Raw genomic sequence first — 17,769 nt, 5'->3', positions numbered from 1 at the left:
AGCTCCTTTGTGTGTCCCTGAAAGTCTCCTTGCTTGCCATCTCAACTGAAACTTTCCCCTTTGTAAAGACCAGCCTCCCTCCCTCCCTGCAGCTCCGTGGCATATACCAGAATCCCATCCCTCTGCCAGTAAAGGGATCCATCAACACTCGCACTGTACATACCCACAGCGAGGCCTGGCCCTGACTCTGAAAACTCTCCATTTCCTCCATCCCTTTTGACAGTTGTGGGGTTACCCCAAATTTACTCCCTCCTTTGTAGAGCACTTATTGCTACAGGCGAAAACTGCTGTATTCAAGGTTAAATATTATTACTGCTACTACTGCGGTCCTGGCCCTTAGCACATCTGGCCCATAGATTGACACAGCGCTGCCAGTCCCAGGTGGGAGGAAATTGAATGGGGCTCACCACGTTACTTTGCTTGGGCACACACTCATCTGATGGTTGGACCTACATACCCCAGACTTATCACCAATACTGGAGATGGGACGGTAGGATGGGAAGGGAAGAAATAGCCCAATAAAGGTTAGTGAATTCATGTGACACAACAACCCATATGGACTTTAATCTCTGGGATGATGGTGCTAGAATTACTATGGTACTGAGCACTGTATTGATCTATGGGGTCAGTGGGTAAAATGACAGACAATTGGATAGTTAGCTGGAAATGGTGGAGACTGGAAACCAGGTTTAATGCTGTTTTAGAAAGGCTTCCCTAGGTAGGTTGCCTGCAGCAACTTCTGCTCCTAATTACAGGATGCCAATCTCAGGTTCATCTGGAGAGTGTAAAATCAGTCAGGATCTATGCATCACCACAAAGTCTTAAAGAGACAGTGCCTCTCTCTCTTTTTCACACACAGACACGTGCCAGAGGGAGACTAGAAAGGAGCAACCGGCTTTGAGGAAGGCACCTGGCATCGCACAAGTTGCTATCACAAGTTTTACTGTGCATCTCCAGTATCGTGTCCCTTCTATTCCACATGGACTAGAGGACATTCCCAGTGCCACCTCTAGCCCTGTTCTTGTGACTGAAAAACTCTGGTTGAGGTGTTTGTAAGACAGCAGCTGATGATCTGCTGTTTGATTTAAGTGGCTAATAGCACAAAGCCTCGAGTTCCGGAGGACCTTTGTCCCGATCGCACACAGCTCAGCAGCGCCATCACATTTTAGATTAATCATTTCTTCTTGTTGGTTGCATAGCACTGGCTTCCAGCAAAAGCAAAGCTAGGGGCTGCTATCCCTACCCCGCCCTGGCAATGCTGCACTGACTCAGCATCTCACAGGAATGTCTGATCTCCCTCTCTAGAACTGGCTCTGGAAGGAAAAAAATCTCTCACCCATTCTCCTTCAATTTCTAGCAGCAGCAGGCCCGCAGCAGATAAAGGAAACATCTGGCTGTGTCATTTCTCTCTCGTAACAGCAGCAGTGTGAGGGCCCCGATTGTGAGCTTTCAGCCTCAGTCCTGGCCTGTAACCACCCCATTAACAAACTGGCTTTCCCTCCTTTCTATTTCCATGTTGGGATCCAATTAAGAGAGAGAGGTGAGGGAGGGGAAGACAGAGGGGCAGAGCCCTGAGCAATGTAATGTTAAAGGCATCCGAATGCATTCCTGCTGGGAAGAGAGAGCGCTTTATTGAAGAAATGGCCCCCACTTCCCTCTGCCTTTCACCCCCTTCATATGAGCCGTTGGGACAAAGAGGCACCAGGCATTCAGCTCAGGAACAGAAAATAAATACACTGGGGATACTCGGCAGTCCCTGCCTGAATACAAAGCACTGATTGATCAGCCATTTCTACTGAGAGAGCTGAGAGCCTGCACTGTGATCTGCACCAGAGCAGCTCAGCTGCTCTAACTTCAGCCACCCACTCCCCATCCCTATATACAGGTCCTAGTTAATATGGGCAGGAGGGAGGGAAGTTCAAATTAGATTAGCTGAGCCAAGAGGAAGGAAGACAGAAGGTGAGAAAGGGAGCGGGGAGCAGGAGTAAGTGGGGGCAGGGGAAAGAGAAATTGAGACACAACAGAAAAGAGAGGGAGGGAGATGGAGACAGCAAGAGTCATCTGTGACTGACATCTCCATCAAGCAATGTGGCTGCTGGATCAGGGACTTTGCCAAGTAGAGGAAAGGTGGGTGTGGGTTGAGGGGGATGGAAGAGATCGTGTGTCTTGGGTTTTATAATGAACTTATCTGTTCTCTCTCAATGGACAAATCTCTGGATATCTCCCTTTCCCTGCCCTGCTGGCAGGGCCGGCTCTGTCTTTTTTGACGCCCTAGGCAAAAAAGCCATGCGGCAGGGGAGGGCGCCGAGCCTGGCTGCGGGCCCGCAATTCCTGACCGGGCCGAAGTACCGGGGGGAGGGCGGCGAGCCCGCCGCGGCTCCGCTTTCCCCAGCGGCCAGAGCGCCGGGGGCAGGGCGGCAAGCCCGGCTGCGGGCCCGCAATCCCCGACCGGGCCGAAGCGCTGGGGAGCCGGGGCTCTCCGCTCTCCCCGGCGGCCAGAGCGCAGGTGGCAGGACGGAGAGCCCCCGGCAGCCAGAGCGCTGGGGGGGAAGGCGGCAAGCCCGCTGCGTTTCCGCTCTCCCTGGCAGCCGGAGTGCCGCGGGGAGGGCGGCGAGCCCAGTCGCGGCCCCGCTCTCGGGCCGGAGCGCCGCGCTGCCCCCCTCCAGGCGCCGCCCCAAGCACATGCTTGGTGGGCTGGTGCCTGGAGCCAGCCCTGCCTGCTGGGAGCACAAGACAAGCGGGATACCAACAGAGAGAAGGAGGAGAGGTTAATGGGATGCATTGTGTGCCAGCCTAACTCTAAGGCTAGGAGTTTGTGGCTACTTCAAATGATTGAGAGGAACAAGTATTAATGGGGAAGAAGAAAATGATGCTATAATCCCTCTCAACAGCAATGGGACTACCACGATGGCTGTAGTCAGTGGCGATACATAGTTATCAGGGACAGGGGTAGCAGCAAGTGCAGGTGCTAGTAACCCCTCCCATCCATCACTATGGGATGATTTGTCATTACTAGTGCCCACATACGGCACATGGTACTAGGCATGGTCCACATGATTCAAAAGACATAGCCCCTACCCTGAAGAGCTCACAGTTTAAGACAACAAGTAATATACTTTTTATATATATTATCTACATCCTGGTTTGTTTATTGCATAAACACATATCAGCTACCACCAACCACTTCTAAACCTGCCAGTTAGTAGCTGGAAAATTTCTTACAGGTGACAGACAATAACTAGCTCCCTGTAATGGCGAAGAGGATGGGAAGGTGGAGATAAGTGATGCAGGCTCTGATTTTGCAAAGACTTGCACTGTACTCACGTGAGTAGTCCCACTAAAGTCAAATAGTCTCAGTGTATTAAGTTAAATATGTGCAAAAGTGTGTGCAGGATCAGGGTCTTAATTTACAAACACCGACACCTATTTTTATAATGTATCTACAAATTATACCAAATATTAAATTAAATATTCATCAAATCCAGGAATTAAACAAATGCTTATGGTTGGATGTACATCAGCACGTGTCTGTGCATGTGAGTCTTTGCTGGTGGGGATGGGTGTCATTCTCCACGTGTCTCTCTAGAGGGTCCAGAAATTCAGAAGCCAGCCTATTCCTTTACATTTACTACTGATACAGCTTGTCAGCTCTGTTTTTATCCAGTCAGCAGCACAGGAGTGAGGGCATGAGAAAGGAGTGAACAGGGAATCCAATCAATGTAGCCAAAATGGGTTACTTCAAAGAAGAAGAAGAGGAGCTGAAGTGCTCAAGGATGATGGGCTGTGAGTGTCTGAGTCACGCAGCTCTTGCCGGCTCATCTATTCTAGAAATAAAATGGTTGTGCAAGATGTTCCCAGGGAAAGGGAAGATGATGGAGGAGAAGAGGGTGACACTCTAAACAGGTTGCCTTGGGTGCAGGAGCTTCACAGATGGAGGCGCTGCAGGGGTCAGAGGTTCCTCAACCTACTGTCTGGAACAATAATGCAGCTGAGAGCTCAACATCCCAGATAAATCTACTGGGCTGACCGATGGAACTGGAGGGGAACAAAGTCCGTCTGCGAAATGGCAGGAGGCTGAAGAAGGAACGTCTCCATTTAATAAGCAAACTGCGGGCTAATGGAAATACTGATGGGGCCTGAGCATTCCAACCCCACCTTCTCCACCCAAACCCCGACCCTGGAGACTTAAAACCTTCCCATTCTTCTAACTGCTAATAAACCCATAAAAAGCAACAGAGTCCTGTGGCACCTTCAAGACTAACAGATGTATTGGAGCATAAGCTTTCGTGGGTGAATACCCACTTCGTCAGATGCATGTGTCTGACGAAGTGGGTATTCACCCACGAAAGCTTATGCTCCAATACATCTGTTAGTCTTAAAGGTGCCACAGGACTCTCTGTTGCTTTTTACAGATCCAGACTAACACGGCTACCCCTCTGATAATAAACCCATATGCTCTGACATCTAACAGACACCCAGCAAGTTGTGTCTCCCCCATGTCCCCTGATACTGGGGCATGGGGATTCAAATCACTCCCTAATGTTAGGTACCAATAAACTACCAAGCCAGCTGGCTCTGAGTTCTATCAATGGGGGGGCCCACTGACCCAAGCCCTTCTGTAACATTTGCCAGAGCTGACTGAGCAAATAATTCACAGGGAACAATCACTCAGTGAATTCAGCTTCCTTTTGCGTTTGTCCAGCCCTGGGCAGATGGTGATTTTCTCAAACTGATTCACTATCTGAATTCACTCAGTGAGTGGTTGTTTTTTTTTTTTTTTTTTTGCACAAGGGCTTAAATTCACAAACACTTTGCTTAGTTGTGATTGGTGAAATAAGTCACATGCTTTTGTTTCTGTCCCCTGGCTGGATGAATGCAATAACTCTTACGGGGTCTGATCCCTAGACCACTGAATCAATGGAAAGATTCCCACTGATTTCATTGGACTTGGGATCAGGCTCATTATCTGGAGGAGAGTATGAAGAAGTGCCCAGAGCTTAGTTACTGTCCTGATAAGGGAGCAGATAAGGATTTTAGAACATTTTAACCTTTCTTTCTCAGTCCTGGAATAGGCCTTGCCTGAGATATCATTCCTAGAAAAATAAGGCTGCTGTAAGATTGATTGGCTGGGTACAGAATTTAAAGGTAATTTTCTCTTGTCACATTCACATAAAGTAATGTGGTTCAAGGTGCAATCAGATTCACATCTGGCTTGTTTAACTGCCTTTGCAACGGGTGTCTGGTGAGGGGTTATGGGAAACATCATCTCCCACTGATTCCCCAAGCCATGTCCCACAAAATACATCAGGTGCATTGCATTCACTAGCCCGTGTCATGAACAGTCACTGACACAAAGTAATTACATGGGTGTGAGTGTGTGAGAGTACACACACACACACAGTCCCAGCTGCAGAGGGTGCTGTCAGATTCTCATTTGCTCATCTTCTGGTCTGTTTAAAATTTGCTTTCCATGAACATCAGGGCAAGTAAAACTCAGCTGCTGAAATATTCCCAGAGAGGAAAAAAAATGCTCTCAAACAAAAGGAGCACAGCTGCAGCCAAAGTGAATTCATTTTTTAAATTCAAGAAAATAGTCACGGGCCATTTTTTCTGCTATTTGCCTAAGCTTTAATATTTGGCAAATGATACTGAACCACAGGCTATGTGTTCCAGGCACAGTATGTCACTGACTAGTCCTCTTTGCCTTGAGTTCTACATTCACACTGTATCACTGAGGAGCCATGGTCCTCTAGCTTTGAGTCATATATTTACGGTATACCACTGCACAGTTACTGTCTCCTAGCCCTGCATTATAGCCACAGCAAACAAATGAAGCAGCAACAATCATTATATTTTACATACATCACATTCTTATGAAACAAAGGCATTGCTCTTCTGCACAACTGAAGGCAAAAGCAAATGGCAAATGAGAAAAGCCCTGGTTTTTAGCTGCTCTAGGCTATTAGACATCCTGCTTCTCCTGTGACTTCTCCCTCCAATCCTCCCTTTCTTTTCTTGCCCCCTTCATTGGTTTCTTTCCCTGAGCGTCCTAAGCCAGCTCACACAAGCAAAGAAATATGCTACAGCACGCAAGGGAGATTCAACTGAAGCTCTAAGACAAGAGTGTTGTGCACTGCCTTTTCCTCCGCCATAAATACAGCTGAGACGACGACTGGGTAATTGGCTAAGTGCCTTGTCAATTTAATAACAGAGAAAGAGATGGGGGAGGAGGGGAAGGGGAGAGATTGGTATTTACTATTCAAAGCCATGGATGCTGCCTGCCAGTGGATTTCAACGCAGGTTTTGTTTGCTCTGAGAGGAAAGAGAGTGAATGGACACAGAGTTCTGCGCTGCGGTCTCCCTTACCTGGCTCTCACACAAGATTGGAAGAGCAGAGCAAGAGAGAAGGAGTTGGAAAAGAACAGGACTAACATAGACGGCATGCAGTCGTATTGGAGTCCCTGGTTAGACAGTAGTTGTGCTCCCCAACAGTTAAACACTGACATATCCTGGGCTAAAGTACCATCTCTGATACATAATGAGGCTCAGCAGAATCATGCATTAACATCATCACAGAGAGTTGTGGTACCAGGTCTTCCAATGTGGCTGCCTTGTAGTGTAGTTGTGGATCTTGGAAACAGGACTGATGGGAACTGACACACTACAAAGGGACTCCACCTAAAGATGTCTTCTCTCTCACGTTCACCAGCTGGGGGGTGACTTCTGCGTATAGAGTTTAAAGGTAATTTTCTCTTGTCATGTTCACAGAAAGTCATGTGGTTCAAGGTGCGATTGGATTCACAGGTTTAATATAAAGCTCACCCTACCCACTCTCACTGAGCAGCTATAGGAAAGAAAAAAAATCATTATCTATCTTGATACTGCGGGGGAAACTGAGGCACAGAGCAGGGATGTGAAATACCCAGAGTTGCAGAGTGTATTACATCAGTGATGTAATAGCCAGGAATACAGACCAAGCAGTTCTATTTGCCCTCTCCAGCTCTGCCCATTAGTCAGCACTGCCTCTCAAACACATACTAATGGCAACATTAATAAGCATACGTGCACTCACACAAGTACACACACAATCCCATTCACAAATGGAGACAAGCAACCCCCCCCCCATTTTAAATATGCACACGTACACAGATACAGACATATACGCACAAATGCATGCAGGCTCTGAAATATACAAACACTTTATAACGTCACACTAATGTGCTATTAAAAAGCATAAGTGGAATTCAACCATAGCGAAGTGGGTGTAACGCCCTTGATTTCAATGTATCTATGCTAGGGTTACCATACGTCTGGATTTTCCCAGACACGTCCGGCTTTTTGGTGGTCAAATCCCTGTCCGGGGGGAAAATTCCAAAAAGCCGGACATGTCCGAGAAAATAGGGAGGAGTCGTGGGGCTTGGATCCGTGCTGGGGCTGGAGCCGTTGGGGCCGGCGGTGCTTGGCCGCCGGCTGGCGCCGATCGGCCGGGGCTGGTGCCGGATGGGCCGGTAGAGCTGGAGTCGCCAGGGCCTGGAGTCGCCAGGGCCGGAGCCGCTCGGCTGGGGCCGGTGCCTGTGCCCCGGGGTCTGAGCCGAGCCGGAGCCACTCGGCCGGGGCCAGCATGCTCGGCCAGAACCAGGGCCGGTGCCCCAGGGCCCAAGCCAAGCTGGGCCGGAGCCACTCGGCCGGGGCCAGTGCCCGTGTCCTGGGGCCCGAGCCGAGCTGGAGCCGCTGGGGCTGAGGTCTGTGCGCTCCACCAGAACCGGGGCCAGTGCCCCAGGGCCTGAGCCGGGCCAGAGCCGCCAGGGCCAGAGCCGCTTGGCCAGGGCCAGTGCCCCGGGGCCTGAGCTGAGCTGGAACCGCTGGGGCCGGGGCGGGCGCGCTCAGCTGGAACTGGGGCTGGTGCCCCAGGGCCCGAGCTGAGCCAAGCCGGGCCCGAGCCGCTCAGCCAGGGGGCCGGACTGGGCCGCGCCTCCTCGCGCCCCCCCCCCGCCCCAGCTTACCTGCTGCCTGCCTCCCGTTTCAGGCTTCCCGCGAACATTTGATTCGCGGGAAGCAGGGGACGGGGAGGAGCAGGGGGGCAGAGCATTCAGGGGAGGGGGCGGAGACTTTGTGAAAGGGGCGGAGTTGGGGTGGGGCCGGGGAAGGGGGCGGAGCCCCTTGGAGTGTCCTCTTTTTGTTATTTTAAAAAATGGTAAACCGTATCTATGCCTTCATAGTGTGGGCAGGAAATTAGGCTAGCCCTAATGGTCTAGGCCTTTGCTTGCTTGGCCTGGACCCGCCTTGTGGCTAGCAGGCCCAAAGCCTGAACCAAGCTAAGAGTTGAGTCTGTAACCACTGTAGTTGGGGAAGGAGTTGGGGAAGGGGGAGAGGGGCAGTGGGGAGAGGCAATGGAAAGCCCCTGAAACAGGAACAATTTGCACTATGTGCCTACTGCTTTTGAAATACAATAACCACTTGTAATGTAACCTATAAGTGTGAAGCAATTATAAATGTAACCCATGCCTCCCCTGTACCAACTGTGTAACTTCCCCATTATGCTATTGTACCCCATGAAGGGCATTGTGTAACAGCACCCCATAAAAGGCAAAGTTGCAGCAAGATGCTGGAAAGTACGGAGGAGACCTTAACTCAATTACTTCCATACAAGGCAAGGTTGCAAAAAGGTGCTGGAAAGTACCGAAAAGACCCTAACTCTTAACCTGTGTTAATTCTAAATAAGGTCATTATTATTCAAGTATGTGTAATTTGTTTGGGGTTTTAAGCTTTAAAAGCTCCTGTATGCTTTGCTTTGTGGTGAGCAGTTCCAATAGCTGCTGCCCCCAACACGTTGGTGTGTTTCCAATAAACAGGCCTCAGGCTGAGTCTTTGATCAAAAATAATTCATGGGTGACTTTTTCCACGACAATAGCCAGGGCTCAATGTATCCCCTTTGCTACAGTTTGTACAGTGCCTAGCACTTGTCCATATCTGGGGCTTCTAGGTGCCACTATGAAAATAATATAGTATATTGGTGACACAGATTCTTTTGAAATAGTTGTTTTCTGGGCGGAGGTGAAATGTACCTTTATTAGTTATTATTACTTACCAAAAAAAAACAGACATGTGAGATGCACCTTAAAGCATGGAGCGAATGCTTTTGAATCAGATTTAGCTGAAAATCACACTAATGTTTCTCATATCAGAGGACAGCAAAAACAAAAACTAAGTAAACTTCCGACTTCATCTTTGTGGCCTCCTATTGCCCTTACTCATAGGGAGCATGAGGCTTTGCAAATCCAAGTGAATTTTGATGGACAGGCAAAAGTAAGGCACCCAGAATGAGAATGGCTAAATTAATTCCAGGACCAAACCCAATCCAGTTACAACAGATGCGAATTGGCTTTGTCACTATCAGAACCAGCCCTCTATGCATCTGGGTTTCAAAAGCAGTATATACAATACATATTTGAAAACATTATAGTTAGAAACCATAGATCCCAGTAACTTCAATTTAATTCAAGGCAAGGGGAGCAGAAGAGAGATGGGCTCAGAGACACTCCAGGTAACTCGCACTGCTATATACATTTTAATGCCAACTAAGCAGGAAAACATATGGCACTTAATTGCAAACTGAAGTGCATGTGAAGACCCAGGGGAGGAGGTTAAAGCAACAGTCTGACGCAGTCTCTCCTCCTCCACTTTTTTGAACATAAGTTATATGTATAAACACCATATGTGTATCAATACAACTTCCTTTTCATATTCCCCATTGAGGCCTTGTTTGTGATCTGTTACACCCGTTTCTGGTGTGTGTATATATATATTTCACGATGGCCCCTGTCACCATTGGGCATATATATTTTGTGAGCCCTCTAGCCTCCAGGAATGTACATCTTGTGATTCTCCTTATCACTAGGCACATATTTTGCGACACCATCTGCTGCCATTCCTGTATATTTTGCAGCATCCCTCCATCCCTGCGTGTGCGCGCACACACACACACCACATACCCCTATATACCTGCATACACACATACACAGTAGTGTAGTAAAGATACACACAAAATATTAGCAGAAGTATAGTTAGTTCTTCTGTAACAGATCTTGATATGTTTATCTCTCTCCATGTTTGCCCACTCTACCTAACACCAAGGCCTTGTTTAACTAGAGAGGAAGACGACCTGCCAATGCAAATCAAGACATACTAATGAAAACTCTGGTCCGTTGCATTCATTGGCTTACTGTATTAACTGGTTGAGAGGCAATGGGGTACAGCGGATAGGACACTAGAGAAGGTTTTATTCCATGACTGGTTGTGTGATCCTGGGGAAGTCATTTCACCTCCCAACCTATGTCTGCGTTATCTAATAGATTAAAAACTCTATGGAGCAGGGATTGTCTCTTACTAAGCACAGCACCTTGGGATCTTGAAGTGCTGCCATAATACAAATAATAATAATGATTATGATTTTACTGTCAGGACTACGTTAATATGCTACTTTACACCGCTGGATACATCCATAGTCATTTCTAGCAAAGAGCTCAGCTCAGTGCTTCCTGTTATAAATCATATTCTAATTCTAACTGTAATCTAAACAGCTTTTACTTTTCTTTTTTCCAGATAGCATAGAACATAAACTTTGTTTTGATGCCATGTTAGTGTTCTGCTTGAGGGGCTTTATCCATAAGCATTGCTGCAAATGCAGGCTATCAATAAGATACCTGAAGGCCAAAAACAGAGTGTGAGTAAACTGCTTATATTACAGGATCACACATTCAGCACTGTAATTATTGCTGGAAATGTGATTGTAGCTGCTCTTTTGATGCACATATAACTTTCAGAAATCAACTGCCCTTTGGGCTGAAATTTCCAATATCCATTTTCACACCAAAATGGAGTATTTTTTTTAAAACATTTGGTCAAATTGGAAATTGGCCATTTATTCAGAAGTTGGATCAAATTTTATATTTTTCAGCAATAAATCAAAATCAGATTTTTTTTTCTTGTGTGCTTGGAAACACTCGAGAATAGTGGGCTAGATTCTGCCGTCAGAGAGGTCCTGATCCTCCAAGCAACTGAGCATCTTCTGGGAGGTGTTTAGGAGCCTAATCTCTCTGTGAAGTCACTGGGAGTCAAGGGCACACAGTACCGCCTCAGTGGTACTCCGGAATCAGCTTTGGAGACTGGTGTAAATTTTGAGTACTTCTGGTGACCTGACTGGACTTCTCTGCTGTAACTGAGCATCATTCACCCAATGGAGTTAGACCAGGGATGAACTTGGCCCATTTTGTGTTCAGCTGATGACGTGATGGGCATTAGAAAAATGACTAAGGGTTAAGTTCACCCCGTGCAGGGGGCCAGCATGAGGTTTGGGTAACTCTTCCACTCTTGCTATCATTGATGGAGCTGCACCAGAAAGAGTATTACAGGGAAAGCATTTTAAATTAATGGTAGTGCAGACAAGGCCACAGACATACAGGCAATGGAAGGATCTCTTCAAATGAGACCCTTCGTGCAGAATTGGGGAGGAGACAGTGGGGGAAAACCAACAAATAGGTCCTTGCTGTAATGCTGTGAGGATGAAATTTCACCCCAGATCACGCAGAGACTTAAGATCACTGGAAAGGATGCTTTTTACCATCCCAGCCCCAAGTGGCAGCCCTGGCTCCTAACCAACCAAGTCTTCCCCATTTCCTCTCAGGCAAGGAGTGAAATGACATAAGAAAGGTGGTAGTAAGCCATACCTAGTAGAACTGTTCGTCATAAGGAACCAACACCACACAGCCTGTCATATCTCTTTAAAAGAGCCTAGGAAGACTGGCCAAGGAAGCGAGTGCATGTACGCTGTCCACAATTACTTCTGACAGAGATCCACCAATCCAGGAACATCATCTTGCTTGGGGCAAGTAATAAAGCTTGGAGATGCAGAGCTTGTGTGAGCATGTAACTTACTGCACATCTGGCTCACACAGCTGGATCACTTTTAGTGTCTGGCACAACACTGGCAACCAAACACTCCCTTCACACGCTTGAGACGCGCTCATAGGTATCCTTATTCAGCTCACACTGACAAACCCTCACACATGGCAGTTACAAATACCACCTCAATGATACACACATTCTACTCTGCTGCAAATGCAGTTTTAATACAAAGCATCTTGATAAACTCCAGGGCTGCAGGGTTAAGTGAGAAATAGAAATCCAATGACCGGGGTGGTCAAGTGAGCTTAATAGCTTGGTTGCTGCCATATGTTCTGAGCACATCCTACAAACACTGTTCCCTGCTGCTCATCGAAAGTGGTGAGCCGTGGAATAAACCTGCATTAAAAAACTGCAGCATATAAGCAGGGTGGGGAGTCCTGCTGAAAAGGGTTAATGAAATGTACGAATCCCAACAGAGTGGAAGGAGGGGAGAGGACTCTGGAATCAGATGCAGCACTCGTTGTTAGGTGTTTTCCGTGTTGCGTCTAAACCCTTCCATCATGAACGCAAGGTGGATGAATTACTCTGCAAATCCTATTACTCCATGTGGATAAACCTTACATGCAAGTTAACAAGTCTGGAGAGCCAGGGAATGAAATCTGCTGAAAGGATATTCCAGGATCAAAACACAAGCAATGAGAGAAGGAAGGAACGAACACACACATACACCCCCCTATTTCCTAACATCTTCCCTACACACATACTCCTCCATCACTAAAGAATGCAGGGCAGGGCACAGCAGATCATGTAGCAAGACACTTAGTGACATCTAGCAGGATTTATTTCAGAGGACGAGAAAGAAAACTTTGCTGCTGCAGTTAGCTTTGCTAGGGAATTGCTCCCTAGATGCTCCAGGGTTTGTGCACTATCAGCTACTCTCACAGATTACAGGCTTATTTTAGATGGTGTCCAGTACTTTTACTGCCATAATATACAGTGCATGCATGCATGTGCGCACACACACACACACACACTTCGTCCAGTAGGGGTAGTTACAGTAGGTAAGTTGGGTAAAAGTAGGATTTGAAAAGGAGCTTGTGGGAGATAGTTTATTTTATTTTAGTTAGGTGGGACATTGGTTTGTTCAAAGCCTAGATAGCCTGGGAATGACCCTTACAAAGCCTCCACGGGGAGCAGTTAATCTTGGCTCTGCACAATACTAGAGAATCATCCTTCCCATGCAACAATACCCCCATGAGAACCATTAGTACATGTATATACAGTATAGACCCATTTCTTCAGCTATGAAAGGAAGTCAATACAGTGACCAGAGACATAACTCAGACGGATCTCAGAGTTGGTACCTCTTTTTCTCAGAGTTGGTACCTCTTTACTTCACAGCTCTTAAAATGAGACACCCGAATGTATTAAACAAATAAAAGTCATACCTTCCAAAAGGATCTCATATCAGAGTTCTGGCAACACAGTGAATAAAGTTTTGCATAGGAGTAAAATGGAGTATCGAGAGAGCAGTTGAACATCTGGCAAGCACAGCTGGACCCCTTTCAATTTATCCATTGATACTGCGGGACCAGTGAAACACACGTGCATGAGCACATTTCCCTTTTCCCAATAAAATCCTTCTTCGCCAGAGGGTGGGGGGGGGTGTTCAGAAGCTTTTGGGTGACATTAAGGTACAGAAATACACATGCACACAGCCCCGATTCTAGCAGCAATCACTACTGCAGTTCAGGGGGTAAAACAACACACACAAGAAAAAGTTGGCAAAATGCCCTACCTGAGGATGGCCGTATCCCCCTGCCTCACGGTGATGTTATCGGTGCCTCGGGTAAAATCCAAGCTGCGGACTGGCAGCCCTGTAGGGAGAAGGCAAAGCAATCTCAGTAGGACCAACGGTAATTGTTTCCGATCAGGCTGAGCCCTTCCTCCCATGGCTGGGCTGCTTGAGTTTCAATGTATGTACTTCTCTCTCTCTGCACGTGTATATGGCTAGCTAGAGAGCTGTATGTGAAAACACAGTAAAAATAATGTGCAACTCTGTCTCTGCCGGAGAACCCCAGGAAGAGGTGATTTTGCAGTCTCTCTTAGCTGCCACTTTCTCTCGGTCTTCTCAGTCTTGTGCTGGCTTAGCTAAAAAAAAAATTCTCCAAAAAGTCTGAGCAAAAGACTCCAACAAAAAAGAAACGTGGGGGGATGCTTGGGGAAGAGATCAAAACGAAGCAAGAGGAAAAAAAAAAACAGATGTAAAAAAATAATTAAGTCTATCTGGAGTGATGGTTAAAAAAGGAAAACGAAAAAGAAGAGTCCTGTGTGCTTCCCCCCTGCGTGTGGATGCTCCTGCTCCTGTGAGTGGCTGTGCAGTCTCTGAGCACTGAGCTCCCTTCCTAACCCACTTTCCCAGGCAGAGCGAGGCAAGGAGGGGCGGGAGGGAGCGAGCCTTACTAGTGAAACAGAAGCTCAGCACTACAGTAGGAGCAGGGTGGGTGTGGGGGGGGGTGGCGAAGCCCTGAACAGCAGCATCTCCTGTCTTCCTCGCTCTGTGTAACCCACCCACCGCTCCCCCCCCCACCCCATCCATCCCCCGCCTCTTCGCACAACTGCCCCCTTCAGCAGAAGCCAGCCCTGATCAAAGCCTGATGCTTCTTTAGGTTGTCACGACAACAGCTCCATCTGAGGCCTGGCCGATTCCTTCAGAACAGGGACTTGGGAGCTTAGAAAGAGACCTAAGTTAGGGAAATATGGGACTGGGCAGGAGTGGGGGACAGAGGGGGCTGGAAAAAAGGGGGATGAGAAAGGGAAAAAGGGAAGGAGGAGGAGACTGGAAAGGAAAGATGAGAGGGAGGGTGGAGGGCATTGGAAAAAGGAGGATGGGGAGGAGGCTGGAGAAATATGGATAAAGAGAAAGAAGGCAGTAAGGATGGGAAGTGGGGGATGAGAGAGACAAGAAGGATGAGAAAGGGAGCAGGGGGAAGTGGGAAAGGGGAGATGAGGGGAAGAAAGGAGTCAAACAGAGGGATGAGAGAGGAAGAGGGCAGGGAGTCTGAAAAAGGGGAAGGAAAACAGGGAGCTGAAAAGGAAGACAGAGTGAGAGAGATGCTGGAAAGGGGGCAGTGAGGAAAGGAAGGGAGGAAGATACAGGGAATATTAAGAAGGCGGCTAGAAAGGGGGAGAAGAACTTGGCAGTGTGGCCTGAAATCAGAAGCTAGTTGATTTAAAGAGGAACATTCTTGGCAACTGACTTTTCAGGCTAAATCTTGTTTTTTCCCTCTTGCTCTTTCCTGCACCAGATAAACAGTCCAGTCCCCCCACCCCAGCCTTTGAGGGATGAACTGGAGACAATGCTCGTATTGAGTTGCCTGCAGTGTGAATACTCAGTCTGTCCTCCCCGAATGTCAGCACTGGCAGCTGAGCCCTGATCCCTGCAGCAGCTTTGCCGACCCTGGGGAACACTCCCTTAGCTCACATACTATCACCATCACAAGAGACGGGAGACTAAATTAATGGAGAGGAATAGCCGTATGTTTTACTGCTGATGCCTGCCTTCTTCCCTGAACAGAGGAGGGATGGAAAGAGCTGCTCCTAGGGATGGCTGGCCAGTGCCGCTGCACACGTAACATGCTCAGGGGCTAATGCACTGGGGCTGGGGGCAGAAGCAATGAAGGGTGAAGACAGAAGGGGTGACAAGAGGAGAGCAGGTAACCAAAGGGTCTGAAGAGCAGCCTGGCTGTCAGTTGTTGCCCCATTCAGTCCCATTGCCAAGGGAGGGGCAATAATTGGCCCCCTGTATGTTTTCTATTCCCAAGAGTCAGACTTCTGGATAGTTACAGAGGACAAGGGGGACCCAAAGCAGGGGGTGGGGGGTGTCAGCAGCCCCTTGTCCCCTTTGTGCGGAAGGTTGCTTATAAGTATTTAAACAATCCCCATGTGTGCTGAAGACCAGGCCTAACTTTCCTGGCACTAGGAAATAAGGGCCTGGGCCCCTCACAGCGGATACAGCTTCGACAGCAGCAGCAGAAGAGACTAGCTCTTTGTAGTCAAGCAAGGAGATGAGAGAGACTGAGAATTCCTCTGGGGGAACTTAAGGGCAATGGGACCAACAAGGGGAAACTACCAGAAACCAAAGGGTTAAGCCAATACAATGAGAACTAATGCTCTCAAGCTGCTGCAGCAAGGGGCTGGCTCTACCCAGGCACTGCGGGGAGAAGGCCTAGACGATTGGGGTCTCCTCAAACCTTACCCTAGTCCTAAAAAAGACCCCGATGGTGCTGAAAAAGAACTCCCCAGAAAGCTTCAATTCAGAGGCTGCTACTCCCAAGGCACTGTTGCAAGGAAGCTCACGCTGCTGGTGTCCAAGCTGGCATGGGCAGAGCACTGCCGGGAGGAAGCTTACCCAGCTGGCATTGACCAGGGCATGGTTGTGAGGATGCTCACTGTTGCAGTGAGAGCTGGCACAGTGATGAAGTTGACTATAGTGGAATTCATCGCGTTGTGCCAAACAGCCAGGAGTGTGATATACAACCTTATTTTTACAGGGTCTCCCATATGCATTTCATTTACATTTAATAAGCGCTATTGTATGTCAATTAAATGCCAGTGGAGTAAGGAAAACATATTTGCTGAAGATTAACAATTATGCAACGTGAGGAGCATCTGCCACACAATGCTAAAGCTCACTAAATATTTCCTTTTCTCTGAGTATTTACCTAGACGAAAATATCTATCCCATTAAATCTAAATTTAATGCTTAGTTAAATATATTTAGGGTGCACTTCGTGGAGAGTGGCATCAATATAGTTTATAGAGAGAATGATGGAGGGGGCATCAGTAAGAGCAAAGGAAATAAATCATTCCCAGGGTTCATGTGACACCCCAAATACCCATACAGTTAAAAATTGAGGAGAGAGGGCCCCCGACCAGGGACAAAGAGAGAACCAAGACCATCCAAAAGGTTCTGGTCACCTCAGGGACTCTGAGAGTGGAAGTCAAATCCCCTTGCAACCCCCAACCTCCCCCCAGAGATGGAACTGCATGGGCAATAATGGAGGAGGGCTGCAGGGAGAGACCAGTTCCCCCGAGATGAAACTGCAAGTTAAAGAGTGACTGGGAACTCATCTTCTCATGTATTTATATAGTGCCTAGCACAAGCATCCCAGTCCTGACTGAGGCCTCTGGGCAGTACCATCATGTAACTATTTAATAATAATCATCATAAAATGTGGGATGGGGAAGAAATTCACTCCAGGGTCTCAAACTCTGAAACATATAATCCCTCAAGGCTGGTCAGTTTTATTAATTATTATAGGTAAAAGGATGCAAGAGAGAGGGACAGAAACAACCAAACAACCTGGAACCATACATAAAATCTCAGAGAGCGCCTCACGATTAAAAATGTATCACAGTCCTTTCGTTTTCCCAGTAGAAATGCTCTCTGGACCCATCTCCCCCTGCTGGAAGCAAATAAAGAAACAGTACAAAATCATGAGGGAAATTTCACGCAGAGATAATCGGAGCACGGACACCACAAATCTGCCTTAGCATCTTTTAAAACTATTTCCTAGCACTTATGAAAGGCGCAGGATTCACAATCCCAGACTCAAATTCTGTTAGCTTACAGTACAGGTATGGCACAGGCAGGGCAGGGCCAGCTTCTCTCACAGTACTTCTGCTAATGCCCTCAACAGTGATCTGGTGGGACCATTGCTTAGGGCTGATCAACACTACAAAGTTAGGTCAATGTAAGCCTCCTTGCACCAACTTAGTTGTGTGGGTATCTACACTTAAATTTGCCTCCCACTGATATAAGCGCCCCGTTACAGCGAGACAGTAACACCACCTCCCTGAGTG

At 47.7% G+C, this 17,769-nt stretch overlaps 1 protein-coding gene across 3 annotated transcripts in view; it reads right to left on the bottom strand.

Moving 5' to 3' along the window:
• Positions 1-17,769, bottom strand: part of LSAMP (limbic system associated membrane protein) — a 1,336,346-nt gene that overhangs the window by 407,703 nt on the left and 910,874 nt on the right. The window contains exon 2 of one of the 3 annotated variants that reach the window (XM_034789028.1): positions 13,703-13,781. In XM_034789028.1, coding sequence (XP_034644919.1) covers positions 13,703-13,781 — 79 coding nt within the window. Of the gene's footprint in view, positions 1-13,702; positions 14,321-17,769 lie in introns of those variants that run through there. The other 2 variants (XM_034789018.1, XM_034789038.1) reach the window with 2 other exon arrangements.

This window comes from Trachemys scripta, chromosome 1 (assembly GCF_013100865.1).
Source record: "Trachemys scripta elegans isolate TJP31775 chromosome 1, CAS_Tse_1.0, whole genome shotgun sequence".
Classification (NCBI taxonomy): Eukaryota; Metazoa; Chordata; order Testudines; family Emydidae; genus Trachemys; species Trachemys scripta.
Note: the sequence above shows the minus strand (reverse complement) of the source record. Positions and strands in the feature narration are given on the sequence as shown.